The sequence below is a fragment of the Pyxicephalus adspersus genome, chromosome 10 (assembly GCF_032062135.1).
Source record: "Pyxicephalus adspersus chromosome 10, UCB_Pads_2.0, whole genome shotgun sequence".
Classification (NCBI taxonomy): domain Eukaryota; kingdom Metazoa; phylum Chordata; class Amphibia; order Anura; family Pyxicephalidae; genus Pyxicephalus; species Pyxicephalus adspersus.
In genome coordinates this window covers 49,253,165-49,280,177 of record NC_092867.1, presented here as the reverse complement: position 1 = coordinate 49,280,177, position 27,013 = coordinate 49,253,165, and the positions used below count along the sequence as shown (strand labels likewise).

The 27,013-nt window shown below is 43.8% G+C and overlaps 1 protein-coding gene across 3 annotated transcripts in view; it reads left to right on the top strand.

Annotated features, from left to right (window-relative positions):
• Positions 1-24,631, top strand: part of LOC140339429 (membrane-spanning 4-domains subfamily A member 4A-like) — a 58,842-nt gene extending 34,211 nt beyond the window's left edge. For 2 of the 3 annotated variants that reach the window (XM_072424136.1, XM_072424135.1), the window contains 4 exons: positions 12,934-12,990; positions 14,152-14,274; positions 21,983-22,108; positions 23,184-24,631. In XM_072424136.1, coding sequence (XP_072280237.1) covers positions 12,934-12,990; positions 14,152-14,274; positions 21,983-22,108; positions 23,184-23,276 — 399 coding nt within the window. In that variant the 3' untranslated portion in view covers positions 23,277-24,631. The remainder of the gene's footprint in view (positions 1-12,933; positions 12,991-14,151; positions 14,275-21,982; positions 22,109-23,183) is intronic. The other variant, XM_072424137.1, reaches the window with a different exon arrangement.
• The last annotated feature ends 2,382 nt before the right edge of the window (positions 24,632-27,013 follow it).

The window sequence follows — 27,013 nt, the reverse complement described above, 5'->3', positions numbered from 1 at the left end:
AAGGAGTGAGAATTTTCAAATTATAACTAGGAATATGTAATTTTCACATGTTTTCATTGATGACAATAAAGTGAACAATTTTCTTAGCAAAAAAAAAAAAAAGCCATAAAAAATGTATGTTTTTCTCTCCAAAAAATATAGATATTTAACCACCTGGGCGTTTCACTGATGTCTAGATTTCTGTACCAAAAGCTGTACACTGTTTTTCATGAATTTTTTTTTTAAATTGTAGACCTGTAAGTTACAGAAATATGTCCGAACAAGGGTCTAGTGTATATCATGAATACGTCAACGGGAAACCCCCGACATCGCCACTGCACTCGCCGGGAGAAGACAGAAGAGGACAGACGTGTCCGGAGGAGCTGCAAGACCGGGTAAGTATATTCTTACAGTTGTAATCCGATTGTCATACAATGTATGACAATCGGATTGCAATAAAACGCTTGTTTAACCACCTGAGAAAAGTTCGCATTTAACACTTTTTGCAAGTGTTTTTACCCCGAACAAAGGTCGGGTTAAACGGCCGGGTGGTTAATTATGATTCATAATTAAATATCAGTAATTTTTAGAGAAAAATAAAGATTTTTTTATGGTTATTTAGATAGATAGCAAGTGGGATTAGAATTCAAAATCTGTATTATTTTTTACAGAAATAAAGAAAATTTTATGAGTTTTTGGATAGATACTAAGTGCTATCAGAATTACATATCTGTAATTTTTATGGATAAATATAGAATGTTTCTGGCTTTTGTGATATAATACAAGAGGTATAATTTAGCATGCCTCTTGCAATCTATCACAAAAAAACTAAAAATGTCTGTATTTCTGTAAAAAAATACAGATATTTTATTATGATAGCTCTTGGTATCTATTCTAAAACCCATAAAAAATTCAGTATTTCTCTCCAAAAAATAGAGATATTTCATTCCGATCCCACTTTGCTATATATCTCCAAAGCCATAAAAAATTCTTCATTTCTCTACCAAATATCTGGATATTTAATTCTGATAGCAATTGGTATCGATCCAAAAGACAATAAAAAGTTCTATATTTCTCTACAGAAAACACAGATCTTTAGTTCTGATCCCACTTTGCTATATAACCCTAAACCCAAAAAATTGATGTATTATTCTACAAACAATACAGATATTTAATTCTGTTAGCACTTGGTAGTTGGTATCTATCCAAAAGGCCATCAAAATTATATAATTTCCTCCAAAAAATACAGATATCTTATTCTGATAGCACTTGGTATGTATCCTACAACCCATAAAAATGTATGTATTTATGTGAAACAAATACAGATATTTAACTGTGATAGCACTTGCTAGATATCCACAAATGATATAAAATGTATGTATTTCCCCGCATATTCCACCAAGTCCGTTCCCTTTTACGTGGTTTCACTAGATAGGTATGGAAAGTGTGATTTTCGTTAATCCATTCTCTACTCTAGATGCCAGATACTAATGCCATCCACACTCCGTCTTAGGGCCTACCGTCTCCTCCTCATGCTGTAAATGATGCTGCCGCCTGCCCATTACCCGACTTTAGATGCCAGATATTAATACCATCCACACTCCGTCTCAGAGCCCACTGCCTCCTCCTCCTGCTGTAAATGATGCTGCCGCCTGCCAGTACTCGACTGTAAATGCCAGATAATAATGCCGTCCACACTCCGTCTCAGAGCCCAGCGCCTCCTCCTCCTGATGTAAATGATGCTGCCGCCTGACCAGTACAAAACTCTGGATGCCAGATACTAATGCAGTCCATACTCCGTCTCAGAGCCCACCGCCTCCTCCTCCTGCTGTAAATGATGCTGCCGTCTGCCCAGTACCCGACTTTAGATGCCAGATACTAATGCCGTCCACAATCCCTCTCAGAGCCCACCTCCTCCTCCTGTAAATGATGCTGCCGCCTGCATAGTACTCGACTTTAGATGCCAGATATTAATACCATCCACACTCCGTCTCAGAGCCCACTGCCTCCTCCTTCTGCTGTAAATGATGCTGCTGCCTGCCAGTACTCGACTGTAGATGCCGGATAGTAATGCCGTCTTCACTCCGTCTCAGAGCCCACCGCCTCCTCCTCCTGATGTAAATGATGCTGCCGCCTGCATAGTACTCGACTTTGGATGCCAGATATTAATACCATCCACAATCCGTCTCAGAGCCCACTGCCTCCTCCTTCTGCTGTAAATGATGCTGCCGCCTGCATAGTACTCGACTTTAGATGCCAGACATTAATACCATCCACACTCCGTCTCAGAGCCCACTGCCTCCTCCTTCTGCTGTAAATGATGCTGCCGCCTGCCAGTACTCGACTGTAGATGCCAGATACTAATGCCATCCACACTCTGTCTCAGAGCCCACCGCCTCCCCCTCCTGCTGTAAATGATGCTGCCGTCTGCCCAGTACCCGTCTTTAGATGCCAGATACTAATGCCATCCACACTCCGTCTCAGAGCCCACCGCCTCCTGCTGTAAATGATGCTGCTGCCTGCCCAGTACCCGAATTTGGATGCCAGATACTAATGCCATCCATACTCCGTCTCAGACCCCACCGCCTCCTGCTGTAAACGATGCTGCCGCCTGCCCAGTACTCAGCTTTAAATGCCAGAATGTGTCCACAATCCGTCTCAGAGCCCACTGCCTCCTCCTCCTGCTGTAAATGATGCTGCTGCCTGCCCAGTACTCGAATTTAGATGCCAGATACTAATGCCCTCCACACTCCATCCCAGAGCCCACCGCCTCCTCCTCCTGCTGTAAATGATGCTGCCACCTGCCCAGTACCAAACTCTAGATGCCAGATATTAATGCCGCCCACATTCCGTCTCAGAGCCCACCGCCTCCTCCTACTTCTGCTGTAAATGATGCTGCCGCATGCCCAGTACCAAACTCTAGATGCCAGATACTAATGCCATCCACACTCCGTCTCAGAGCCCAAAACCTCCTCCTCCTACTGTGAATGATGCTGCCTGCCTAGTACAAAACTCTAGTTGCCAGATACTAATGCTTTCCACACTCCGTCTCAGAGCCCAAGGCCTCCTCCTCCTGCTGTAAATGATGCTGCCGCCTGCCCATTACAAAACTCAAGATGCCAGATACTAATGCAATACACACTCCGTCTCAGTTCCCACAGCCTCCTCCTCCTGCTGTAAATGATGCTGCCGCCTGCCCAGTATCCAACTTTAGATGCCAGATACTAATGCTGTCCACACTCCGTCTCAGAGCCCACCGCCTCCTCCTCCTGCTGTAAATGATGATGCCGCCTGCCCAGTACAAAACTCTAGATGCCAGATACTAATGCCCTCCACACTCCGTTTCAGAGCCCACCGCCTCCACCTCCTGCTGTAAATGATGCTGCTGCCTGCCCAGTACTCGACTTTAGATGCCAGATACTAATGCCGTCCACAATCCGTCTCAGAGCCCACCGCCTCCTTCTCTTGCTTTTAATGATGCTGCCGCCTGCCTAGCACCCAACGTTAGATGCCAGATACTAATGCCATCCACACTCCGTCTCGGAGCCCACCGCCTCCTCCTCCTGCTGTAAATGATGCTGCCACCTGCCCAGTACAAAACTTTAGATGCCAGATACTAATGCCGTCCACACTCTGTCTCAGAGCCTACTGCCTCCTCCTCCTGCTGTAAATGATGCTACCGCCTGCCAGTACCCAACTTTAGATGCCAGATATTAATGCCCTCCACACTCCATTTCAGAGCCCACCTCCTCCTCCTGTTGTAAATGATGCTGCCGCCTGCCCAGTACCCGACTTTAGATGCCAGATACTAATGCCAACCACACTCCGTCTCAGAGCCCACCGCCTCCTCCTTCTGCTCTATATGATGCTGCCGCCTGCCCAATACAAAACTATAGATGCCAGATACTAATGCCGTTCACACTACGTCTCAGACCCCACCGCCTCCTCCTCCTGCTGTAAATGATGCTGCCACCTGCCCACTATCAAACTCTAGATGCCAGATACTAATGCCGTATACACTTCGTCTCAGAGCCCACCGCCTCCTCCTCCTGCTGTAAATGATGCTGCCACCTGCCCAGTACCCGACTGTAGATTCTAGATACTAATGCCATCCATACTCCGTCTCAGAGCCCACCGCTTCCTCCTCCTGCTGTGAATGATGCTGCCACCTGCCCAGTACAGGACTTTAGATGCCTGATAATAATGCTATCAAAACTTCGTCTCAGGCCCCACCGCCTTCAAATAACTCTGTTACTGCTGCGGCCTGCCTAGTACCCAACTCTAGATGCCAATTACTATTGTCGTCCACACACCGTCTCAGTGCTAAATGCCTCCTCCTCATGCTTTTACTGCTGCTACCCAGTACCCAACTGTAGATGCCAGTTACCAATGCTGTCCACACTCCGTCTCAGGGCCCTCAGCCTCCTTCTTCTGCTGTTACTGATGCTGCCGCCTGCCCTGTAACCAGCTCTAGATGCCAGTTACCAATGCAGTCCCCGCTCTTTCTCAGGGCCCACCACCTCCTCCTCCTGCTTTCACTGATGCTGCCGCCTGCCCAGTACCCTACTCTAGATGCCAGTTACTAATTCCGTCCTCACTTTTTTCCAGAGCCCACCACCTCTTCCTCATGCGGTTAGTGCTGCCGCCTGCCCAGTACCCAGTACCCAGCAGTAGATGCCAGTTAACAAGGCTATCCATGCCGCATTTTTGAAAGTTACAGCTAGCAGATTGGAAAAGGCAGTCCCCTACACAGCAATGTCTCCACTAGCTACAGCTTCCACACTGTCCATATAGGTGATGGCCTCAACCACTAATGCCGTCCTTGCACTGTCTCAGGGCCCACAGCCTCCTCCTCCCAGTACCTAGCTCTAGATGCCAGTTAACAATGCCATCCACATTTCTCAGGGCCCACCGCCTCCTCCTGCTTTCACTGATGCTGCCGCCTGCCAGTACCCTACTCTAGGTGCCAGTTACTATTGCCGTCCACTCTTTGTTCCAGAGCCCACCACCTCTTTCTCCTGCTGTTACTGCTGCCGCCTGCCCAGTACCCAGTACCCAGCTGTAGATGCCAGTTAACAAGGCTGTTCATGCTGCATTTTAGAAAGTTCCAGGTAGCAGATATGAAAAGGCAGTCCCCTACACAGCAATGTCTCCACTAGCTACAGCTTCTACACTGTCCATATAGGTGATGGCTTCAACCACTAATGCCGTCCTTGCTCTGTCTAAGGGCCCACCGCCTCCTCCTCCCAGTACCCATCTCAGATGCCAGTTAACAATGCCATCCACACTTCTCAGGGCCCACCGCCTCTTCCTCCTGCTTTCACTGATGCTACCGCCTGCCCAGAACCCTACTCTAGATGCCAGTTACTAATGCCGTCCACACTTTGTTCCAGAGCCCACCACCTCTCCCTCCAGCTGTTACTGCTGCCGCATGCCCAGTACCCAGTACTCAGCTGTAGATGCCAGTTAACAAGGCTGTCCATTCCGCATTTTAGAAAGTTACAGCTAGTAGATAGGAAAAGGCAGTCCCCTACACAGCAATGTCTCCAGTAGCTAAAACTTCTACATTGCCCTTCTACACTACACTACACTACATTACACTACACTTCTACACTATAGGTGATAGCCTCAAACAATAATGCCGTCCTCGCTTCGTCTCAGGGCCCACCGCCTCCACCTTCCAGTGCCCATCTCTAGATGCCAGTTAACAATGCCATTCACACTACTCAGGGCCCACCGACTACTCTTCCTGCTATTACTGCTGCTGCCTGCCCACTGTCCAGTACCCAGCTCTAGATGCCAGGCTAGACTCAAGCTCAACAGGATTTTCTTTCCCCGCTGATTCCGCCAAGCCCCGTTTCCTTTCATGTGCTTTCACTCGATAGCAGGCCCTGAGACTGAGTGTGGAAGGCATTAGTAACTGGCATCTAGAGCTTTGTGTAGTTCATCTTTAATGACACCCCGAAGTGTGTAATCTGAAATTTGTGATTGAATGTAGAAGCCACGTCTTCTGCTTCATCCATCGGTACCACGTTTTATCGGACTGAATTTCTGTGTATGTTACCCCCGAACTGGGAAGTGGGACAGCAGTCCATCTGTATATGTTGGGGGGATGAGATGGGAAACACCGGTATATTTAAGGGGAACCGAGAGGTCCTGGATGACCACATCGAGCCATTAAGTTATTGAGCTCAGCAGACGTCCGGAGACTTCTCCACAAGTATGTGGCCGTCCTTGGAGACTCCATTCAAAGATCCGTCAACAAGGATCTTGTGAAAATACTGCAGAATGATGACTTTCGGACTGAGAAGCAGCTGAAAGGGAAGGGTGAGATGTCATTTGCAAACGACACGTTGGGGGATCTCTGGGTGAAATGCACAATGCCATAATTTACCGCCAAGTGCGTCATTACAGAACCGACCACCAACTTGTACGGTTCTATTTCCTGACCTGCGTTTCTTCGGAGTACACAGAGAGCGTGCTGGCCAACTTCCAACATGGGCCTCAGCCCGATGTTGTCATCATCAACTCATGTATATAGGATGTTATCAGGTGTCATGAGCAATCACTGCAAATGTACAAAACCAACCTGAAAAACCTGTTTATTCGGCTCACCGAGGTGCTGAGCCCCAAATGTCTGGTGATATGCAACATGTCCATGTCTGTTGGATTTAAAGCTGGTGAAGTGCTAGAGTACCCAATTCCTAATGTGCGCTGGGACATCATAGAAGGGAATTTCTACAGCGCCACACTGGCAGATTTGCACCAATTGGATGTGATTGACTTGCACTTCCATTTATGCTTGAAGCTGCGCTCCAGGGTTAAAGATGCCACCCACTCGAATCAGCTGGCTTATCGGAAGTATACTTGCATCCTGATGGCTCATATTGATCAAGCCTGGGGCGTGCAGCAGGAACACCAGGAAGAGGAGGCGGTGGGCCCTGAGACGGAGCGTGGACAGCATTGCTAACTGGCATCTAGAGCTGGGTACTGGGCATGCGGCAGCAGTAACAGCATGAGGGGGAGGCGGTGGGCCCTGAGACGGAGCAAAGAGGGCATTAGAAGTTGATGCCATCACCTATATGGACAGTGTCGAAGGTGTAGCTATTGGAGACATGAATGAATGAACGAGAATCCAATGTGTCCCTACCTACTATGTAGCGAAACCACATGAAAGGGAACAGGCTTGGCGGAATCAGCGGGGAAAGAAGACCCTGTTGAACTTGAGTCTAGTCTGGCATCTAAAGCTGGGTACTAGGCAGTGGGCAGGCGGCAGCAGTAAGAGCAGGAGGAGCCTGCCATCCACACTACGTCTCAGGGCCCACTACCACTATTGGGACAGTGGGAATCTCATTCATCCCAATAGCTACACCTTCTACACTGCCGTCCTTGCTCTGTCTCAGGGCCTGCCGCCTCCTCCTCATGCTGTTACTGCTGCCGCCTGCCTACTGCCCAGTACCCAGCTCTAGATGCCAGACTGGACTCCAGCTCAACAGGGTGTTCTTTCCCCACTTATTCTGCCAAGCCCATTTTGTTTCATGTGGTTTCGCTACATAATAGGTAGGTACAGATTGGAATCTCGTTCATCCATTCATGTCTCCAATAGCTACAGCTTCTAAACTGTCCATATAGGTGATGGATTCAACCTCTAATGCCGTCCTTGCTCACCCAGCTCTGGATGCCAGTTACCAATGCTGTCCACGATCCGTCTCAGGGCCTACCGCCTCCTCCTCCTGCTGTTGCCACCTGTCAGTACTCCATTCATAAATATGGCATTACAGCCATCTAGGTGGCATTGATGATGCACTACACCCAGCTCTAGATGCCAGTTAACAATGCGGTCCCCGCTCCGTCTCAGGGCCCACCCCCTCCTCCTCCTGCTGCTGCCACCTGTCACTTGTAACTTATAACAGAGCTGTGTAGCTGGCTAATTTTTGGACTGAAAAACCTCCCTCAGAGTCCTCTGTCTGTACTCTGAAGCCTGTGTTACTTGTACAGTGTTGTGCAGAGCTGGGGGAGTCTTGACATGTCTTTTTAAATGTATTTATAGGCTGTAGTAGCTCTACACCGTCCCGAAAAAAACCCAAATTTTTCCCCTATTGACGGTGGGCTCTGAGACAGAGCATGGAGCGCGTTGGTAACAGACATCTAGAGCTGGGTGTAGTGCATCATCAATGCCACCCTGAAGTGTGTAATACAATGTAAGTGAATGGAGTACTGGCAGGCGGCAGCAGCAGCCGGAGGAGGAGGCGGTGGGCCCTGGGACGGAGCGTGTACCTCATTTGTAACTGGCATTTGGAAAGGGTGTAGTGCATCGTCAATGACACCCAGAAGTGTGTAATACAATTATAGTGAATAGAGTACTGACAGGCGGCAGCAGCAACAGCATCAAGAGGAGGCGGTGGGCCCTGAGACAGAGCCTGGAGCACATTGGTTGTCGACATTTAGAGCTGGGTGTAATGAATTGTCAATGACACCCAGAAGTGTGTAATACAATTATAGTGAATAGAGTACTGACAGGCGGGAGCAGCAACAGCATCAGGAGAAGGTGGAGGGCCATTAGACGGTGCGTGGACCGCATTTGTAACTGGAATCCAGAGGGGGGGGAAGTGCATCATCAATAACACCCAGAAGTGTGTATAACAATGATAGTGAATGAAGTACTGACAGACGGCAGAAGCAACATTATAAGGAGGAGGCAGTGGGCCCTGAGAGGGAGCGTGGAGCTATTTAGTAACTGACATCCAGAGCTGGGTGTAGTGCATTTTCAATGACACCCAGAGGTGTGTAATACAATTATAGTGACTGGAGTACTGACAGGCGGCAGCAGCAACAGTATAAGGAGGAGGGGTTGGGCCCTGAGAGGGAGCGCGGAGCGCATTAGTAACTGACATCCAAAGCTGGGTGTAGTGCATTGTCTATGACACCCAGAACTGTGTAATACAATTATAGTGAATAGAGTGTGTAGACAGGCAGCACCAGCAACAGCATAAGGAGCAGGCGGTGGGCCCTGAGACAGAGCGTGGACCGCATTTCTAACTGGCATCTGGAGCTGGGTGTAGTGCATAGTCAATGACACCCAGAAATGTGTAATACAATTTTTCTGAATGAAGTCCTGACAGGCGGCAGCACCAACAGCATGAGGAGGGGGTGGTGGGCCCCGAAACGGACCGTGGACAGCCTTAGTAACTGGCATCTAGAGCTGGGTGTAGTGCATCTTCAATGACACCCAGAAGTGTGTAATACAAATTTAGTGAAAAGAGTATCGACAGGCAGCAGCAGCAACAGCATAAAGAAAGAGGCGGAGGGCCCTGAGACAGAGCGTGGAGCGCATTGGTAACTGACATTCAGAGCTGGGTGTAGTGCATGGTCAATGACACCCAGAAGTGTGTAATTCAATCTTTGTGAATGGAGTTCTGCATGAGGAGGATGCGGGGGGCCCTGACACTGAGCGTCGATGGCTTTGGTAACTGGCATCTAAATCTGGGTGTAGTGCATCGTCACTGATACCCAGAAGTGTGTAATACAATTTTAGTGACACGAGTACTAACAGGCGGCAGCAGCAACAGCATAAAGGAGGAGGCAGAGGGCCCTGAGACGGAGCGTGGAGCGCATTAGTAACTGACATCTAGAGCTGGGTGTAGTGCATTGTCAATGACACCCAGAAGTGTGTAATACAATTATAGTGAATGCAGTACTGACAGGCAGCAGCAACAGCATCAGGAGGAGGCGGTGGGCCCTGACACAGAGCGTGGACCGCATTTCTAACTGGCATCCGGATCTGGGTTTAGTGCATCGTCAATGACACCCCGAAGTGTGTAATACAAGTATAGTGACTGAAGTACTGACAGGCTGCAGCAGCAACAGCATCAGGAGGAGGAGGTGGGCCCTGAGACGGAGCGCGGACCGCATTTGTAAATGGCACCTGGAGCTGGGTGTAGTGCATCGTCACTGACAACCAGAACTGTGCAATACAATTATAGTGAATGGAGAACTGACAGGAGGCAGCAGCAACAGCATAAGGAGGAGGCGGTGGGCCATGAGACAGAGCGTGGACCGCATTTTTAACTGGCGTCTAGAGCTGGGTGTAGTGCATAATCAATGACACCCAGAAATGTTTAATACAATTTTTGTGAATGAAGTTCTGGCAGGCGGCAGCAGCAACAGTATGAGGAGGGAGCGGTGGGCCCCGAGACGGAGCGTGGACCGCATTTGTAACTGGCACCTGGAGCTGGGTGTAGTGCATCGTCAATGACACCCAGAACTGTGTAATACAATTATAGTGAACGGAGCGTGGACCGCATTTGTAACTGGCACCTGGAGCTGGGTGTAGTGCATCGTCAATGACACCCAGAACTGTGTAATACAATTATAGTGAATGGAGTACTGACAGGAGGCAGCAGCAACAGCATCAGGAGGATGTTGTGGGCCCACTCGTGGACCGCATTGGTAACTGATATCTAGAGCTTGGTGCAGTGCATCATCAATGACACCCAGAAGTGTGTAATACAATTTTTGTGAATGAAGTACTAGGCAGGCAGCAACAGCAGGAGAAGGAGGCGCTGGGCCCTTGGATGGAGTGTGGACGACATTGGTAACTGGCATCTAGAGCTGGGTGTAGTGCATCGTCAATGACACCTAGAAGTGTGTGATACAGTTATAGTGAATGGAGTTCTGACAGACGGTAGTAGAAAAAGCCTCAACCTCTCTGTGCAAAGCAGACAAGAGTTTTCTGGCGTTGTGACTTTTCTCCCTCAAGGATACCAGCTTCAGTACGTGTGCTTGAGGGAGCTGTAGTGGCGTGCCCGCTTAACCACCGTGTCCTCTGCTGCTGGCCTTTCAGGAGGGGGACTGTTCCCCTGCTTGTGCCCACTCCTCTCTGTGTTCTTTGGGACTCACATAAGGCAGAATTGCAGCACCTTCCATCCCCAGTTTGTTGCTGCTTCCTCTAAGTCTGTTTCTGAACTGCTGCTAGCCCTTATATGCACCGGTGGTTCTTAGGTGATATCACAGTCATCATCATCCCCATTTTCATCAATCAAAGCCAAACTCTGCAAATGCAGCCACTGATGCAGAACCCTCGCCCAGCAAGTGTTGACCACACTCTCCAAGGGTCTAAAAGTCAGCCTCCCGCTCTTAAATTCCCAGTGACAGATCTTCAGGCTGTTCGTCAAACAACAGGGGAGAGTCATCGAGAGGTACTGGCCCATTAGCCACACTAATTCCTTGAGACCCAGTCCACAATACTCTCCACATGACGTGGCAGTATGATTGTAGGAGGCTCTCTCAATAAATCTACCAGCGTACTGGTGCTCCCAAACATCTCAGACCTGTTGATAGATAGCAAGTGGTATCAGAATGACATATCTGTGTTTTTTGGAGAGAAATACAGAAATTTTTCTGGCTCTTTTAAAAGATAGCAAGTGGTATCAGGTTTAAATATCTGTATTTTTTTTTAGAGAAATACAGAATTTTTCAGGCTTTTTTGATAGATAGCAAGTGCTGTCAGAATGAAATATCTGTATTTCTTGGAGAGAAATACAGACATTTTTCTGGCTTTTTTGATAAATAGCAAGTGGGATCAAAATAAAATATCTGTATTTTTTTGAGAGAAATACAGAAATTTGTATGGCTTTTTTGAAAGATAGCAAGTGGTATCAGAATTAAATATCTATATTTTTGCGAGAAATACAGACATTTTTCAGGTTTTTTTAATAAATAGCAAGTGGGACCAGAATAAAATATCTGTATTTTTTTTAGAGAAATAAAGATTTTTTTCTGGCTTTTTTGATAGATAGCAAGTGCTATCAGAATGAAATATCTGTATTTTTTTTAAACAAATACAGAACTTTTTCTGCTTTTTTTGATAGCAAGTGGGATCAAAATAAAATATCTGTATTTTTTGAGAGAAATACAGAAATGTTTCTGCCTTTTTGCTAGATAGCAAGAGGTAGCATCAAAATCTGCACAATCTGTATATTTCAAGATATACAGAAGGCTCCTAACCTCTCCCTGTCACAAAGCACTTCTCTCACTGCTTCTTTCTCTGACACAGAACACAAGATCGAGTGACTAACCCCTATCTCCTTCCCTGTATATTTGTGCTCAGATCTCTCCTGATTGGGCTGTTGGCCCTTGCTGTGCATTCTGGGAGCAAATGATTCGCTCCCGCCATTCCCGCAAGAAATAGTTGCCGTTCCCACCCCCTGCATTTTCCCTTGTTTGTTCGGTGAGAACGTGACCTCATGGCGAAGTACAAGGCCGTTCCCGCCTAAATGTTTGGTAAGCGAGAACCGCCCTATTCGCCGCGAGATTGAACTTACAAATCTTGCTCGCTCATCCATAGTAATGAAATGACACTTTATTTTCTCATGAGTTGTCAATATATTGCATGCACAGGTGATACTGAGGAGCTACCATACTCACCAAACACCTTCCCTGAGGAACGTCTGATTTCTAACTATATAAATGTATACACACATAGAGAAGAAAAACATTTTATGTGGAAAATAACTTAAAGGAAACTTATCCCCAGTAAATAAATAAGTTGGTAGTGTAAATATCAGGGACATAGCGGCTTGAGTAGTAGGGGGATGAATAGCACAGTTGCAGGCTTCTGTAGTAGAGGATGAGTGAAGATGGGTTAAGCTGCTGCCCACCTGCTATTGATGTCAGGTGGTGGTGAAGGAGACTATGATGTTTTGCTACCACCCAATCTAGTGAGCAGAGCATTTTCTTTTTTCATAATTTATGCTAAGATGGAGAAACATTAGTTAGAACCTTGTTTGATCAATGGGAGGATGGGGGCATGGTTTTCTAGGTTCCTGGTTTGTTATGAACCCAACAAGTATTACTTGCTACCACAACCCTGCTCATTGACATGACAAGAAATGGTACAAAATCACTGCTCCACTAATTTTTACAGTTAAAGTGCATTGCATTTATATTTTGCAGGACATCATTGCAGGGTCTTTGTCAGTGGCAGCTGCATCCAAGCCTTCCATGTGTCTGGTAAGGTAACCAATTCAACAACTGCTTATACACAAGTTTTAATTGCTTCTTTTGTATGCCAAAACAAACCTATTAAAATTAAATTGATTGCCCCTGAGTTGAATCACTCACTGGCCATTATTTTACCCATTTTTAGCCTGACTATATTCTTCCCCACTGTATGCAGATTCATTGTGTTTGAATGATCGCACTGTAGAGGGCACAATTGTTTCATTTCACTGACTCCCCCTATTTGAGCCAAATCTAACATAAAATAAATTAAGGCATTTAGACTATTTGGTTTACTTTTAAAATGTGTTAAATTATTTTGTGATAAATTATATTGCTTAAGTTTAAGCATTTACTTTGTGGAGTCCATACCGCAATGATACATAGGGACTGGACAATATTAGGTTGAAGCCATGAATTTTTTGTGAACATTTATTAAAGACCCACACAAACATTATGTAGAAAGTGGCCTTGGTCGTGATGACACTCTAACACTCAAGCCCAAACCAAAGTATGATTTTTAGAGGTCAGTAGTTGACTGTAGTCATTAGAAACTGCTAACCTTAGATACAAGATAACAAGAAAACCTAAATTAGCCAAGAGAATTTTTCCCATAATGTCTGGAGGTATTAAAAATAGGTTAGTTTTTGCCCAAAATTACAAAGTTTTGGGCACTGAATTACCTGTCTATATTTTTGGAGCAATGTTCAGAATGCACAAAACTTCACTACAAAAGCCCTCCATTTAAGTAGAACACATTAAAGTATATGTACAAAACATTTATTTTTCAGTATTTTAGTCATCATACTTCACTGTATGGTTGCGTTGGCTGCAATGTGTTGTGTACATATTATTGGCTAGTGGGCAGTCTCGGGTCTGCAAGAGATGCAGAACCAAATGAAGCATGAGGGCTTATTGAAAGAGCTTGTACTGTAAGCCAACAACACAATAGACCTGATTTATTAAATATCTCCAAAACTGGAGAAGATGGACTATTATTGGAGAATGTGGGTGATCCAGCAAACATGGAATGCATATGGTCCTGGATTGAAAACATACTTCCTAAAAATGTACTAAATTTACTTCTGGTAAGATCCCAAAATACCTGGAATAATTATATGTTAACAAAAAAATAAAGATAGACTTTTTAGCAAGGTGTGTTTTTTTTTACAGATAAAAGGCTCCCTGGGCTTGAGCATTGCAATATCTATTTTCTCTTTTGCTGGCGTGGCATTAAACACTTTTGATCTACTTATCTATTATGACTGCTATGATTCTGGTTGTTATGATTTAGTTGTAAGTATCTAACTATCTATCTATCTATCTATCTATCTATCTATCTATCTATCTATCTATCAAACCATCAGTTTATTTATCTTGTCCATTGCTGAATAGATTTTATTAAAAAGTCTGACAGAGGTTCCTATTCTTATTATTTTTAAAAACAATTAAAAGAGGTTTGGCTTAAGTCATATACATGTAATATTATTATTATTCATAATATTATTTAAGTACAAGTTAAGGATTCTTATATAATCCCCTCAACATTCCTCCCTAGCACCCTAAAGCCACTCCAGACACTCCTTGTTTCCTTCACCTACAATGGTGAACTGATCTAAAGACTGGTTTGCAAAAAACAAATGGCTAGCTGTCTGTTTCTGTGCACTAATGTCCATAGACTGGCAAAGAATAGACAGTCATAGTTCTCCCCAGAGGGTTTTAGCCGGTTGCTCCTTCCGGCTGCTGTGAATACCCCGCCCTCCTCTACTTGGCAGCACTCATCTTCCGAACAGATCTCAGTGAGGCTGCTCTCTGCCATCTGTGCTCTGTGTCATCCGTTCAGAGGATTGCTGGTGGGATGAGAGTTGAGCGTACAGGTCATCCTTCATGTGAAGGGGACACAGGAAGCCCCCATCTCATAGCACAAGCTGGGATTTCTGTTTAAAAGAAAAAAGCTGCCGGTAAAATGTATCCACTGCTAGAGCTGTGTGAAGTCTGCATGTTGTTCTGCATCCTCACAGCTCTCTGTGTCCAAATTTCCTAAACTGTATGTCACAATGACTTGTAATTTTCAGGGTGTACAGAAGACCCTCATAGATACTAGTTACTACAATTTTAGCCCCCCAGCTTTAAAGAATTTCAAGATATGGGGTCACAAATGTAAAAAGTTATGAAAATTGAACATTGGGGTTGCTGTTTCAGAGGAAAGTGCAACTAGGAGTTCTAAATTGAAAATGCAAATTGGGGACCCCAAGGCCACTAACATAGCAAGGAGCATTGGGGTGGGGTCCCTAAATATATACCTACCTGTCACAAATCCATACCTATGAAACTACTGTCTGCTTCTCCTCTTTGTACACCAATTTCTGGGGGTACAAAACTGAAAATATAGGTGCAAGTGGCGGGCACATTCTCCCCTTACAATCTCATTACTACAGCATCATTATAACAAAAAAAACTCTCTCCCCATTAAAATGGGCTTCCCCGGGGAGTGGCCTGATGGTGGCGGAGTAGGACGCACAGCTCCGGAGCTCCGTATCCCACCTGGGGGAATTCAATCTGTGTCAGCTCTACAGTGCCTTCCTATACTTACCTATGGGTCCCAAAACTAAGGGAGCACAGAAGGGTCGCCCCACTGGAGGCGATTCCTCATCCGGAGGCATACCAGGGTTCGTCTCCGCGGGAGGCCGCAGTGATCGTGACAAGGCCTCAAAGCCGGGGGCTCGATTTTCGGCCGCATCGGACGCACAAGCAGAGTCCCGATCAGCACAGCCACGAACTGGCCCTTAACAGGAGCTTGAAGTGCAGAGCTCAGAAGCTACTACACCTCCATGATCAGAGGTACCTTGTTCATCTCCTATCCGCAGCCCCTGTATGCGTTCTCTATTATATCCAGCTTCTGGGACACAGTCCTCCAGATATTTAATGACTGCACCAGGTCTACTGTACCCAATACTCCTAAAGTAGCGCTCTTATCTATAGTCCCGGGATCACTCAAAAATATCAAGAAAGGAGTTCTACGCTATTTTCTAACGGCTGCTAGGCTCATTATTCCGAGATTGTGGAAGCAACCTGTTGCTTCTTCTGTAGCAGACTGGGTTTCTGAACTTGAAAAAATTCGATATATGGAAATGTTGGTTGTGGAGGATGATGATAGAATGGATCAATTCAAAATAATATGGTCTACCTGGGATTGGTTTAAAGAATCTCCCCGACTTCAAACGTATTTATCTTAGTGATCATATTTGCTATTTGGATTCCTATCTTGGCCTTAAGGGTTATTCTCTACTTTCTTTAATGTGCTTTGTGTACCATTTCCACCTCTCCCACCCCTTCTACCCAGGGCTATTTTGTTATATATGTTTGTGCTTGTTGTATGTTTTTTTTTTTCTTATTATTGTTGTCTAGATTATTGGTTTATATTCAGTGCCATACGCTTCTGTGAGACGTTATGTTGTTTCCTATTCATTCGTATCAATATGTGTAATACTTACCCACAAGGGTTTCTCCTGTTTATGGTTCTTCTTCTCAGGGTCTATGTTGTTTATAGGATTTATATTCGGTTTCTTATCCTTTGTATGCACTAAGCCAAAACTGATATGTATAAACAGATTGTAAGAGCTGTATGTTATGTTATCTTTTTTCTGTTATGTAATCTATGTTTTTGTTGAAAACCTAATAAAACTGATTGAAATACATTTATTAATTCATTAATAAATACATTTTAATAAGGTTTAGCCACAAGTGTGCCCCACTTGCACCTACAGTTTCAGTTTCCTATGCCTCCACGTGTAGCTTAAAAATTTCAAGTTAATACAACTAACGGTTTAGGAGATATGAAGGTTTGAACACAGTGAGTTGTTAGGCTGCAGAATATGACAAGCAGCTTTTACACTCACATTGCTTTCACACTGTGGATAAACGTCACAGACAGTGCTTTTATATAGAATATGGACAGCGATGCGAGGGGATCCCTGGCTGTCTTGTCCCCATCTGATATAACATGCATGATGCTATTAAAGCATCACATTTTTATTATTATATTAAAGAGTGACTTTCTCTGTTATATAATGGAAAAATGTGCTTTTTTTTTGTTTTTACACTTTTGTGGAGAGGACCTCTCCCCTTCAGTCTTTACTTCCATTTTGCTAAAGACAGAAGGGGAAATCTGCAGCCTCCTGGGATATCTGTGTCACTTATCCCAGGAGGCTCTGCACTGCTCCTTCTGTGCATGCATCTTCAGAGGCTTTCTTATAATGTAAAAAAAAGTGTTCAATCTAATGCATGCGCAGTGCAAGGCAGCACTGGACGTACAAGTGAGCATCAGAGAGAAGATGGAAGCTGAGCCAGCTTTGGCCCACTGTACTAATTTTGTAAAAGAATCAAGTGAAAAAAAAATGTTTTCAGAAAAGTTCACTTTAACTAAATATAGACACAGGAGCACATCTGTTAGTTAGGCTGAATTCACACTGGCAGTAAGGTTACACTTGTCCATTCCTCATGCCAGAAACCACTGCTGCTTAAAAACTTCTAGCTCTGAAAAAGACCAGCACTTACCGCCTGTTACCAATCCTAGGTGCCCAGCACTTACCGCCTGTTACCAATCCTAGGTGCGCAGCACTTACCGCCTGTTACCAATCCTAGGTGCCCAGCACTTATCACCAGTTACCAATCCTAGGTGCCCAACACTTACTGCCTGTTACCAATCCTAGGTGCCCAACACTTACTGCCTGTTACCAATCCTAGGTGCCCAGCTCTTACCGCCTGTTACCAATCCTAGGTGCCCAGCACTTAAGCTTGAAGTGCAGAGCTCAGAAGCTACTACACCTCCATGATCAGAGGTACCTTGTTCATCTCCTATCCGCAGCCCCTGTATGCGTTCTCTATTAGAGGACACTTTAAGCCACAGTCCTAATACACTAGCTACTGGGGAGGAGTGGGATTGGAAGGCCCACCTTAGAGCCTTACCCACCAGGCAAGACCTGGATTATAGTATAGGTCATTTGGAAGCGAGTTGTAAGGCAGAATTTCAAGCCATGCAACAATCTCTTCAACAGGTGACCAGTGCTACTACAGATCTTCAAACTCAATGTGCTGACCCCTCTTCACAAGTCACGTCCCATGCGGACATTTTGGAACAACATGAAGCGCAAATTAATATGTTGTATTTATTGCATGATGATGCGGAAAATCGCAATAGGCGCAACAAAATCCGTGGGGTCTACCTGAATCTGTACCGAATTCTGAATTGCCAGCAGCGGCCTATTCTATACTTGCTAAACTCCTTGCTGTGCCATCTGATGTTGATATAGAGATAGATAGGATACATAGAAATCTGGGCCCACGCAGCACCAACCCGCAACGTCTTAGAGATAGTATATATCGCATCCATTTTTTTAGAACCAAGGAAGACATTATGAAAAAAGCCAGAGAATCCACCAATATTGAATATGCAGGGGAACAGATACAACTGATGCCCGACCTCTCTAAACATACACTAGATCTTCCCAGGGCACTTGCTCCTGTCATCTCTTCGTGAATTTAACATTCCCTATAGGTAGGGCCACCCCTTCCATCTTATCATCAGATCGGGAGGCAGAACCTATGTTCTCCGGGAGCCCTTCGACTTACCCCGCATTGTGCGGGATCTATGACTTCCTGACAATATATCACCTGAATGGCCCTCAGCGACCTCGCTTTTCATCAGCAAAACGATCACATCGCAAGCTCCTCCACGACTTCCGACATCTATCCCCAAAGAGATTCTGCGAACCTTTTATAAATAATTTTCAGATTTCTATCAAATCCGCCCTAGTCACACGACTTCCTCCTCCCTGCAGGAATACATAACTAAAACAGCTCTTCCAACATTAGACCCTGAGGTGATATTGCAATTAGAACCCCCGTTTACTGATGGGAAGGTCTCTGCTGCCTTACATGCCGCGCCGACAGGGAAGAGCCCTGGCCCAGATGGATTTACTCCACGGTTCTATAAACTGCATGCCCTCACTCTCGTCCCCTTCATGATCAAGGTATTCTCTTCCATATCCATTGATACACTGTTTCCACCACAGAGTCTGGAAGCACATATCATGGTCCTCCCCAAGCCAGGCAAAGACCATACAGTATGCTTTAACTACAGACCTATATCACTGATCAATGTGGATGCAAAAATATTCTCTAAGTTGATCGCTAATAGGTTGTCCCCATACATGCCCTCGTTGATCCATAAGGATCAAACTGGGTTCATTTATGGAAGGGAAGCTAGAGACAACACCATTAAGACTATCCTGCTGACCCAATCTGCCAAATCTACGGCTCCTATTACGGCTCCTATCTGATAAATCTACGGCTCCTGGATCTCCTATTAATAGACGCTGAGAAAGCCTTTGACAGGGTTAGCTGGCAGTTTATGTATTCGGCGCTACATCAGGTGGGCCTGGGCCCTAGTATGGTTTCCAGAATTGTAGTAATACTCCAACATTTGGCTGTGGCCTTGCGCCACAATTCGTACGTTCAGAGGGTCAAGATGCGGACGGTCATTTTATGCGGACGACCTACTGATGTATATAACATCCCAGCCATACATACCAATACGTCCTTTCGGATTTGTACGGAATCCATTAAGTACTTGGGTATCATGCTTACATCAGATCCCTCTAAATTGTTCATGTTCAACTACCCCCCAATATATAGCAAACTACAATCCGACCTTCAGAAGTATGATTCTTTGCCTCTCTCCTGGTTTGCTCGCAAAAACACTCTTAAAATGGACATTATTCCCAGTTTTAACTCTTAAAATGGACATTATATGTTTTTCAAACAGTTCCTATATTCTTTCCGAATGCATATTTACGTAAAATACATAGGTTGTTTCTAAAATTCCTGTGGCATAGAAAGCGCCCCAGTTTGGCATTTAGTACACTGGTCGAGCCCAAGCATAGAGGAGGTGCAGGGGCTCCAGATATTTTATCATACTATAGGGCATCGGTTTTGGTACGTCTTATAGATTGGTTTCACAATGGGGAGTTGAAGGAATACGTAATGCTGGAGGAATCTTTATCACCAATTAGCCTCCGCTCCCTACCGTGGGTGGATCATTTGCTGTTAAAGCCAACTTCCCCTATACCTAAACTCACCATGGACTTACTACATGTTTGGAATATCCTCCTTAGATTGGGTAAATTGTCAAAGAAACCGGGCCCCATTACACCCCTATTTGATAACCCAATGTTCCCTCTGGCAATGCGAGTTGCAAACTTTTTATCTTGGTCAGTTTCGGATGATCGTCACCTTAGGAGCATATTACACAATGGACAAGTTACCCCTATGTCCTCCCTTGACCTACCAAACGGAAGCAAGTTATTATCATGGCTCTCATACAGGCAACTGTCCTCCTTCATAGCCTCTTTCCCAACCTATCTTTACTGAATAGGGGTTTGACGGAATTTGAGCAGTTGGTTAGTTCGCCTGCTCACCCCTCCCACGTTGTTTCTAGGTTGTACGAGATGCTTAATCTACACTCTGAGTCCACTCCCCCTATATACACTAGATACTGGGAGAGAGAAATAGATGGACCCATAACTGTGGATGATTGGGAAAAATAATTTATTCTCACACATAAGCTCTCATTAACATGTAAAGCTCAAGAGGTTAACTATAAGATAATATCCAGATGGTATTATTGTCCTGTGGACTTACACAGAATATCCTCCACACAATCTGACTGATGCTGGTGCTGCCACTCCCACAGAGGGACGATGCTCCATGTGTGGTGGGAATGTCCAATTATATCCAGCTTCTGGGACACAGTCCTCCAGATATTTAATGACTGCACCAGGTCTACTGTACCCAATACTCCTAAAGTAGCGCTCTTATCTATGCCTGTTACCAATCCTAGGTGCCTAGCACTTACCTCCTGTTACCAAACTTAGGTACCCAGCACTTACCGCCTGTTACCAATCCTAGCAGTTACCAATCCTCTGCCTAGCAGTTGCCAGAAATCACTCAGAAAGGGTAAATGTTTTTTGCTGCTAATATGACCTAAGCCTAACTTGTTACACCACATTCATTATACTATTACACTACTACAAAGCAATACACTCCTAAAACTTAGAACACTAGTAAGTTGGGTCACAATACACAGCATAGAACAGTTGTGGCAAAATACATAGAATAGAAAAATTGGATATACTAATGGGACAGGCATTACAAAGTTGGAACATATCATTTGGAAGGTAGAACACTGAAACAATAAGAGGTTACTGGATACCCATGGCATAAACAACTGGGAGCACTAAATTTGCCATCTTTTGCCACACCCCATTTTTGACCACCCGGCTACAGCTTCCCACCACCCGGCTGAAAAAAAATTCTGGGGAGAACACTGGACAGTACATATACTGCAAGCTCAAATCATGTTTTCAAGTTTATGGTACAGTAGTGAACAAGTGCAGGAAGCTAGGCACCCTGTTTTTACCAGCAAGGCTCTATACAATGCAGTAGGACAGTTATAGAGGGTAGATGGAAAGCCTTTTTTTGCTTTCGTTAACTTGTCCTTTTTGTCATTTGAAGGGGATTTTGAGTTGAAAGGAAACCAAGCTAAGATCTTTGTCCACTGTTATCTACAAAGCTTAGATGTTGTATGACAGATTAGACGATAGATGATGTTGTGGGTTTTTTTTTAATATGGTATTTATATGTCCAGTTAATGACATAAAATTGTTATATGCATCTACTGATGGTGGCCATACACCTGATTGAGCTGCCCACTGATCCAGTCCTTAGGTGAAAGGAAAAGGGCTGCAGAGCTCAAGCACATTTGGTCCATGATACAGAAATTCTGTCCACCATGTTGCTTCCATACATCTGTAGCCTGATTTCTAGTACAGTATGCCTTGTTCATTTCTGGGTTTTTTTGGACTTTAACTCTGCATGATCTACCAAACACTGAAATATCAGTTATGATAGACTGACTGTTTAATATGTTATTTTGCATTTACAGATTGCAGGTCATGTTCTCCGTGGAGTTTTTATTTTGACATATCTGCTGCAGTTCTCTGTGTCTGTTAGCATTTCTGTATTTGGTTGTCGTGCAAGAAAATACAAAAATCTCGAAGTACCCAATCAGGTAAGAGCCAATGCAGTCATATCTTAATACATTGGCAGAGTTTTAAGTCAAAGCCACACTGACCTGGTGCTAATTATGAATTGGGGCTCATTTAAAGTTTGAGCCACGTTTTTAAGGTTTGTTCAAACTACCATTTTGCCATAACAAACAGTGAAACACATGTAATTCCACAATGAGCAGTAGGACATGGGTAGCATGGTTGGCTCAAAGGTTATCACTCTGGCCTTTGCATTACTAGGTCACAGGCTCGAATCTCTGCCAGGATTTTATCAGCAAGGAGCTTGTATGTTCTCCCTTTTGAGGTGCCTTCCCCTCAAATATGCCCTTAGACTGTGGTAAAGACATATGATTATTGTATGGGGCATTAGATTGTAAACCATTTTGAGGGACAGTCAGTGATATGACTATGGGCTATGTAAAATACTGCATAATATGCTGGTGCTTTATAAATACAAGTTATTAATAATAATAATAATAATATTAATAATAATAATAATAATAATAGGACATGGTTCACCCCTTTGGGATATGGGACACCTTGTAATTTTTCAGAGAGAGGAATTGTGATCTTTGGTAAATGAGAGAAGCCTTGAAGATTTCTACATGATGTAGTGTGGCTGATTGAAGGGGTAATAAAGCAGGGTGTCTCAATTAATTTTTGGGTTAATTTAGAATGTGTTAAGACAAGCAAAAACTTCTTCCACCAAAAAACATTACCTTCTATCAATTTTTGTGCAGCAAGGGCATGTCAAGTCAATAATTGGAAGGAATTAGAATTAAAACTCCCGTCAGGTCTTACTGATAGCTAAGGATTTTTTTTTAGAGAGATCCACCTTTACTTTCTATCCTGCTGACAACAACTACCAGCAAGATAGGCAGAAATAAGGGTAGAACAAGTAGAAGAAAGGTGTGGGGTACTCAATCTCTTAAAGCAGTAGGTGTTTTCAGTCAAGTCATTGTATAAGGAACTACTCTCTCAAAGAACCAGTATGTGTTCAATTGATTTTTCTTCATATTATTAATCTTTGCAGTATAACCTTAATAATATATTATTATGTTTGTTTTCTTTTTGTAGGGATTTATGATGCAAAACAGTGCTGCAGTCCAACAACCACCCACAGCTGCTGGATTCTGTCCTGTCCATAACCGCCCCATCTATCTTACATGATGCAAAGTTGAATGAATAGTAGACCAACGGCATAAATGAATCCTGCATAGACATGCCATTTTTTTTCAGTGCTTTTTTCAACCCTCTTGTATAAACTTTAAAATATATTTGAATGTTGGACATGTGTAAAGATCCCTCCTGTCTTTCACATATGTTTTTTTCTGATTATTGCAGTTGCTAATATATTAATGTATTTCTAATATATAAGAATGTAAATGATGTCCCAAACTGCATGTCTGTAATCACCTACAAATGTTTCCAAGCCTGGTAAAAATCAATAGTCCTGGTAGAACCATAGAAGAAAACAATAGGAAATATGCTTACTAGGGATGAGCGAAAATTTCCTCGAACTTTAGATGGTTTCGCAAAATTTCAGCGAAATGATTTTGCAAAACCATCGCAAGATCTAGAAAATTGTAACAGGAGGATTCACAGGGAATCCTCCTGTTTGCGATCTCCAGGCCACATTTAATGAGAAGATGTGTGATCCCTGGCACTAGAGGGCAATTAACCTCTAGTGTCCAGGGATATTCTCAATGAATGCGGTCACCTCGGGCCTCAGGCCGCTTCATTAAGCAGATGTGTGAACCCCAGCACTAGAGGTTAGTTAACCTCTAATTCCGGGGATCACACATCTTCTTAATCACACACCGGTCATTCTCGTTTAAAATTCAGTAAGCAAGAACGGCCGAATTCACTGCAAGATCGAATTTTAAAGACTTGTTCGCTCATCCCTAATGTTGACTTACAGACCAAGGCATTAATGTCATATTATGGAAGTCTGTTTTCTATGGAGGAGTCTCTGTCTGACTTAATCACCTTTAAGTGTAAGTATTATACTACCTTATCCCTATTACTGTCCATATCTCCTCCACAAATATTCCTCACTGTTATGTTTCTCTCCTCCACCACTGGATCTTAGAAGAAGATAGTACATAGTAGTTTCTAAGATCACTTCTATTTCAATTCTCCTATTCTACCTCATCATTCCTCCTCCTAAAGGAATACTTATTCTCATTTTTTCCTTTATCTAGCTTACAACTAAACTTCTCAAATCTAGATACTAAATTTCCTAGACTGTATGTACACTGTGCTAGTGCTGTAAAACACACATAATTATGGCTCAAAAATGTCAAATAGGTCTCACATAAATGTAACATCCTCCACCACCAAAATTTGGAATACACGAAAGTATGGAACATCATGGTTACCTTCAGAACTTTAGTATTTTAATCTCCTAAGATCCCATATATTCCTTGAATACTGTCAACATCCCTAGTTACAAACTATATTCATAAACAGGAAGAGAGACACACCAAATGGGACTTTCATGACAGTTATTTTTTTATAAAAGATTAAATACTTTTATTACAATTGTTTGAATAAAAGTTCATCCATACATTTTATTTTTTTTTCTTATTTTAAAGACCACCATATTGATGTAGTACATATGCTGAGATTTTACTTTATCCAACGCGTTTCACAGACAAAGTTCACTTCTTCAAGTATATGGTTCAACACAACTAGATATCTCAGCACTACAATTTAATACAAAAGGCTATTACTGCCATGCATCACATCATATTTAATGCAAGCATTTGCAATATTCATTAGAATTTCAACTTCTCACCAAGTACCTATTAGTAGAACTCACAATATAAAGGGTACACTTTGTCACCCAATGCAAAGGCAGGCACAAGGGGTACCAGAGAAGACCACAGCCCACAGATCAAGAAACACTCCAAAAACTCTCCCAGTTTCGAGTAATGAATGTGGTCATGCAGACTCAAAGAAGTATCATAGTGATTTATAAATCATTCAATTCATCCAAGGGACCATCAACCTTAGGGATCTGCATATATATATGAGAAGGGGTAGAGTAGAGTCACAATTATCTGATAAAGTCTTGGTAACTGATCTGTAAGCTCTCCTGACAGGGAGTCGACTGGGAAGGGCCAAAGTCAGCCTGTATAATGCACAGGGACCTCCAATAACATTGGCAGGAATATAATTGTAAGTGCTGTTACGGCAGGACAAAAACCATTCCATAGGCAGCATTATATTATAGATAAAACTGGGAGTCACAATGGTCTTATTACAACTCATAGAATTATTCAGGGAGATAGCAATCCTACTATTCTTTTTACAGGTGTCGTTAATATAATCATGTACACTATTCTTAGTTAATCCTCTTTTTATGTCTCTACTATCACAATATAAAGTCATATCCTGGGAAAAGGTAAAACAGGTCTCTGCTGCAGCCACATTTATAGTAATTATTCTAATATTATCCCTGCTATTTCCTAATTTCTGACATTCCCCACGGAAGTCATACAAGGGAATAAGAGATTGTGTATTTTTAGCCGTCGACCAGACTTCAAGGAGGGATTCATCGGGTGTAGGCACAGCAATAACACATGTTTTTATAAGGTCCCGTGGGCTCTGTAAGTCTTTAAGGCACAATGAGCTAACATTTAGGGCATTTGCCATCCTGACTATACTATTCTTTTCAGAATAAAAGGGTCCGGGAGCAAAGGGATCTTGCTCCTGAGCACATTTAGATACTGACTGATTATTCGGTGTACCGCATATGAAACTCATCTCCTCTGGATGATAGATACAAGTAGTAATAAGCCAGACTGGCAAAAAAACACAAAGATTATTAATTATCAACAGACAAAAAAATCTCCCAGAATATTGTGGGCTCATCATCTTCAGCCTGTGGCAAGGCACTTTTCAGGGAAACTTCTTCCGAGTTCCCCTCTTTGTTCAGGGATTTCACACCTGCTTCACCCTCTTTGTCTTCGTTCAACGTCGGAGAAGAGACCTCAGGGACCCTTTTCACTCTACGAGCGTGAAACCAGATTGGAGCCTCTTCTATGAGAATCGCTGTTCTGGTGACTTCTACCACTCAGGTGGGTGGTCCAAATGGGAACTCAGTCTGTTTTCGTCCTTTTGCCAGGCGCTGGACTATCACCACGTCTCCTGGTTGGAAAGGATGCGTAGGTTTCTGTGGAGAGGAAGGAGAGGCACGAGCAACATCTTTTTCAACTCGATCTAAAGTTTCTACAAGTTTCCTCACATATTCTGCCTGTACTACTTCTAGAACCTCTTTTTCTATCACAGGGGCCTTTGGACCCCAAGGTGTGGGGAAGGGTCTTCCCATTAGGATCTCAAATGGTGAGTAACCAGTATTCTTGTTAGGTTTGCTGAGGGCAATCAGTTCAGCTGCTTGGGCTGACTGAAAAGGTATAGGATTCGATTCTAGAATAACATCAGGGAGTTGAACCACAGCGTATCCCACATAATAAGTGTTGTCATTTTGGTGGTAACAGGATCCAGGTGCTCCTTCAATGGGTGTGGACTGTAAGTCAGGTATAGGTGAGGTGTGTTCATGTATGAGTTCAGTACATTCGTGGGGAGGAGGCAAATCATCCTGCTCTCCCTTATACCCAAGTGGGGCATTTAGTATAGCCATTGGACCGAATGTGGATGCTGAGTATTTAATATGAAGTTGGGGGTTAAATAGCAACAAAACTTCATATCCACTCAGTCTTTGTGCTGACATATGTATGTATGTTTTTAAGTAGGGCCTGGACATTGTGTGAGGTATGCAGAGTGGTAGGATGACCTGGGGTGTTAGGCGTGGCTATCTTAGCGACCATGGCACAGGCTGCCAAACTCCTGAGACACGCAGGCATGCCCTGAACCTGTACCGGAACCACTTTTGAAGAAAA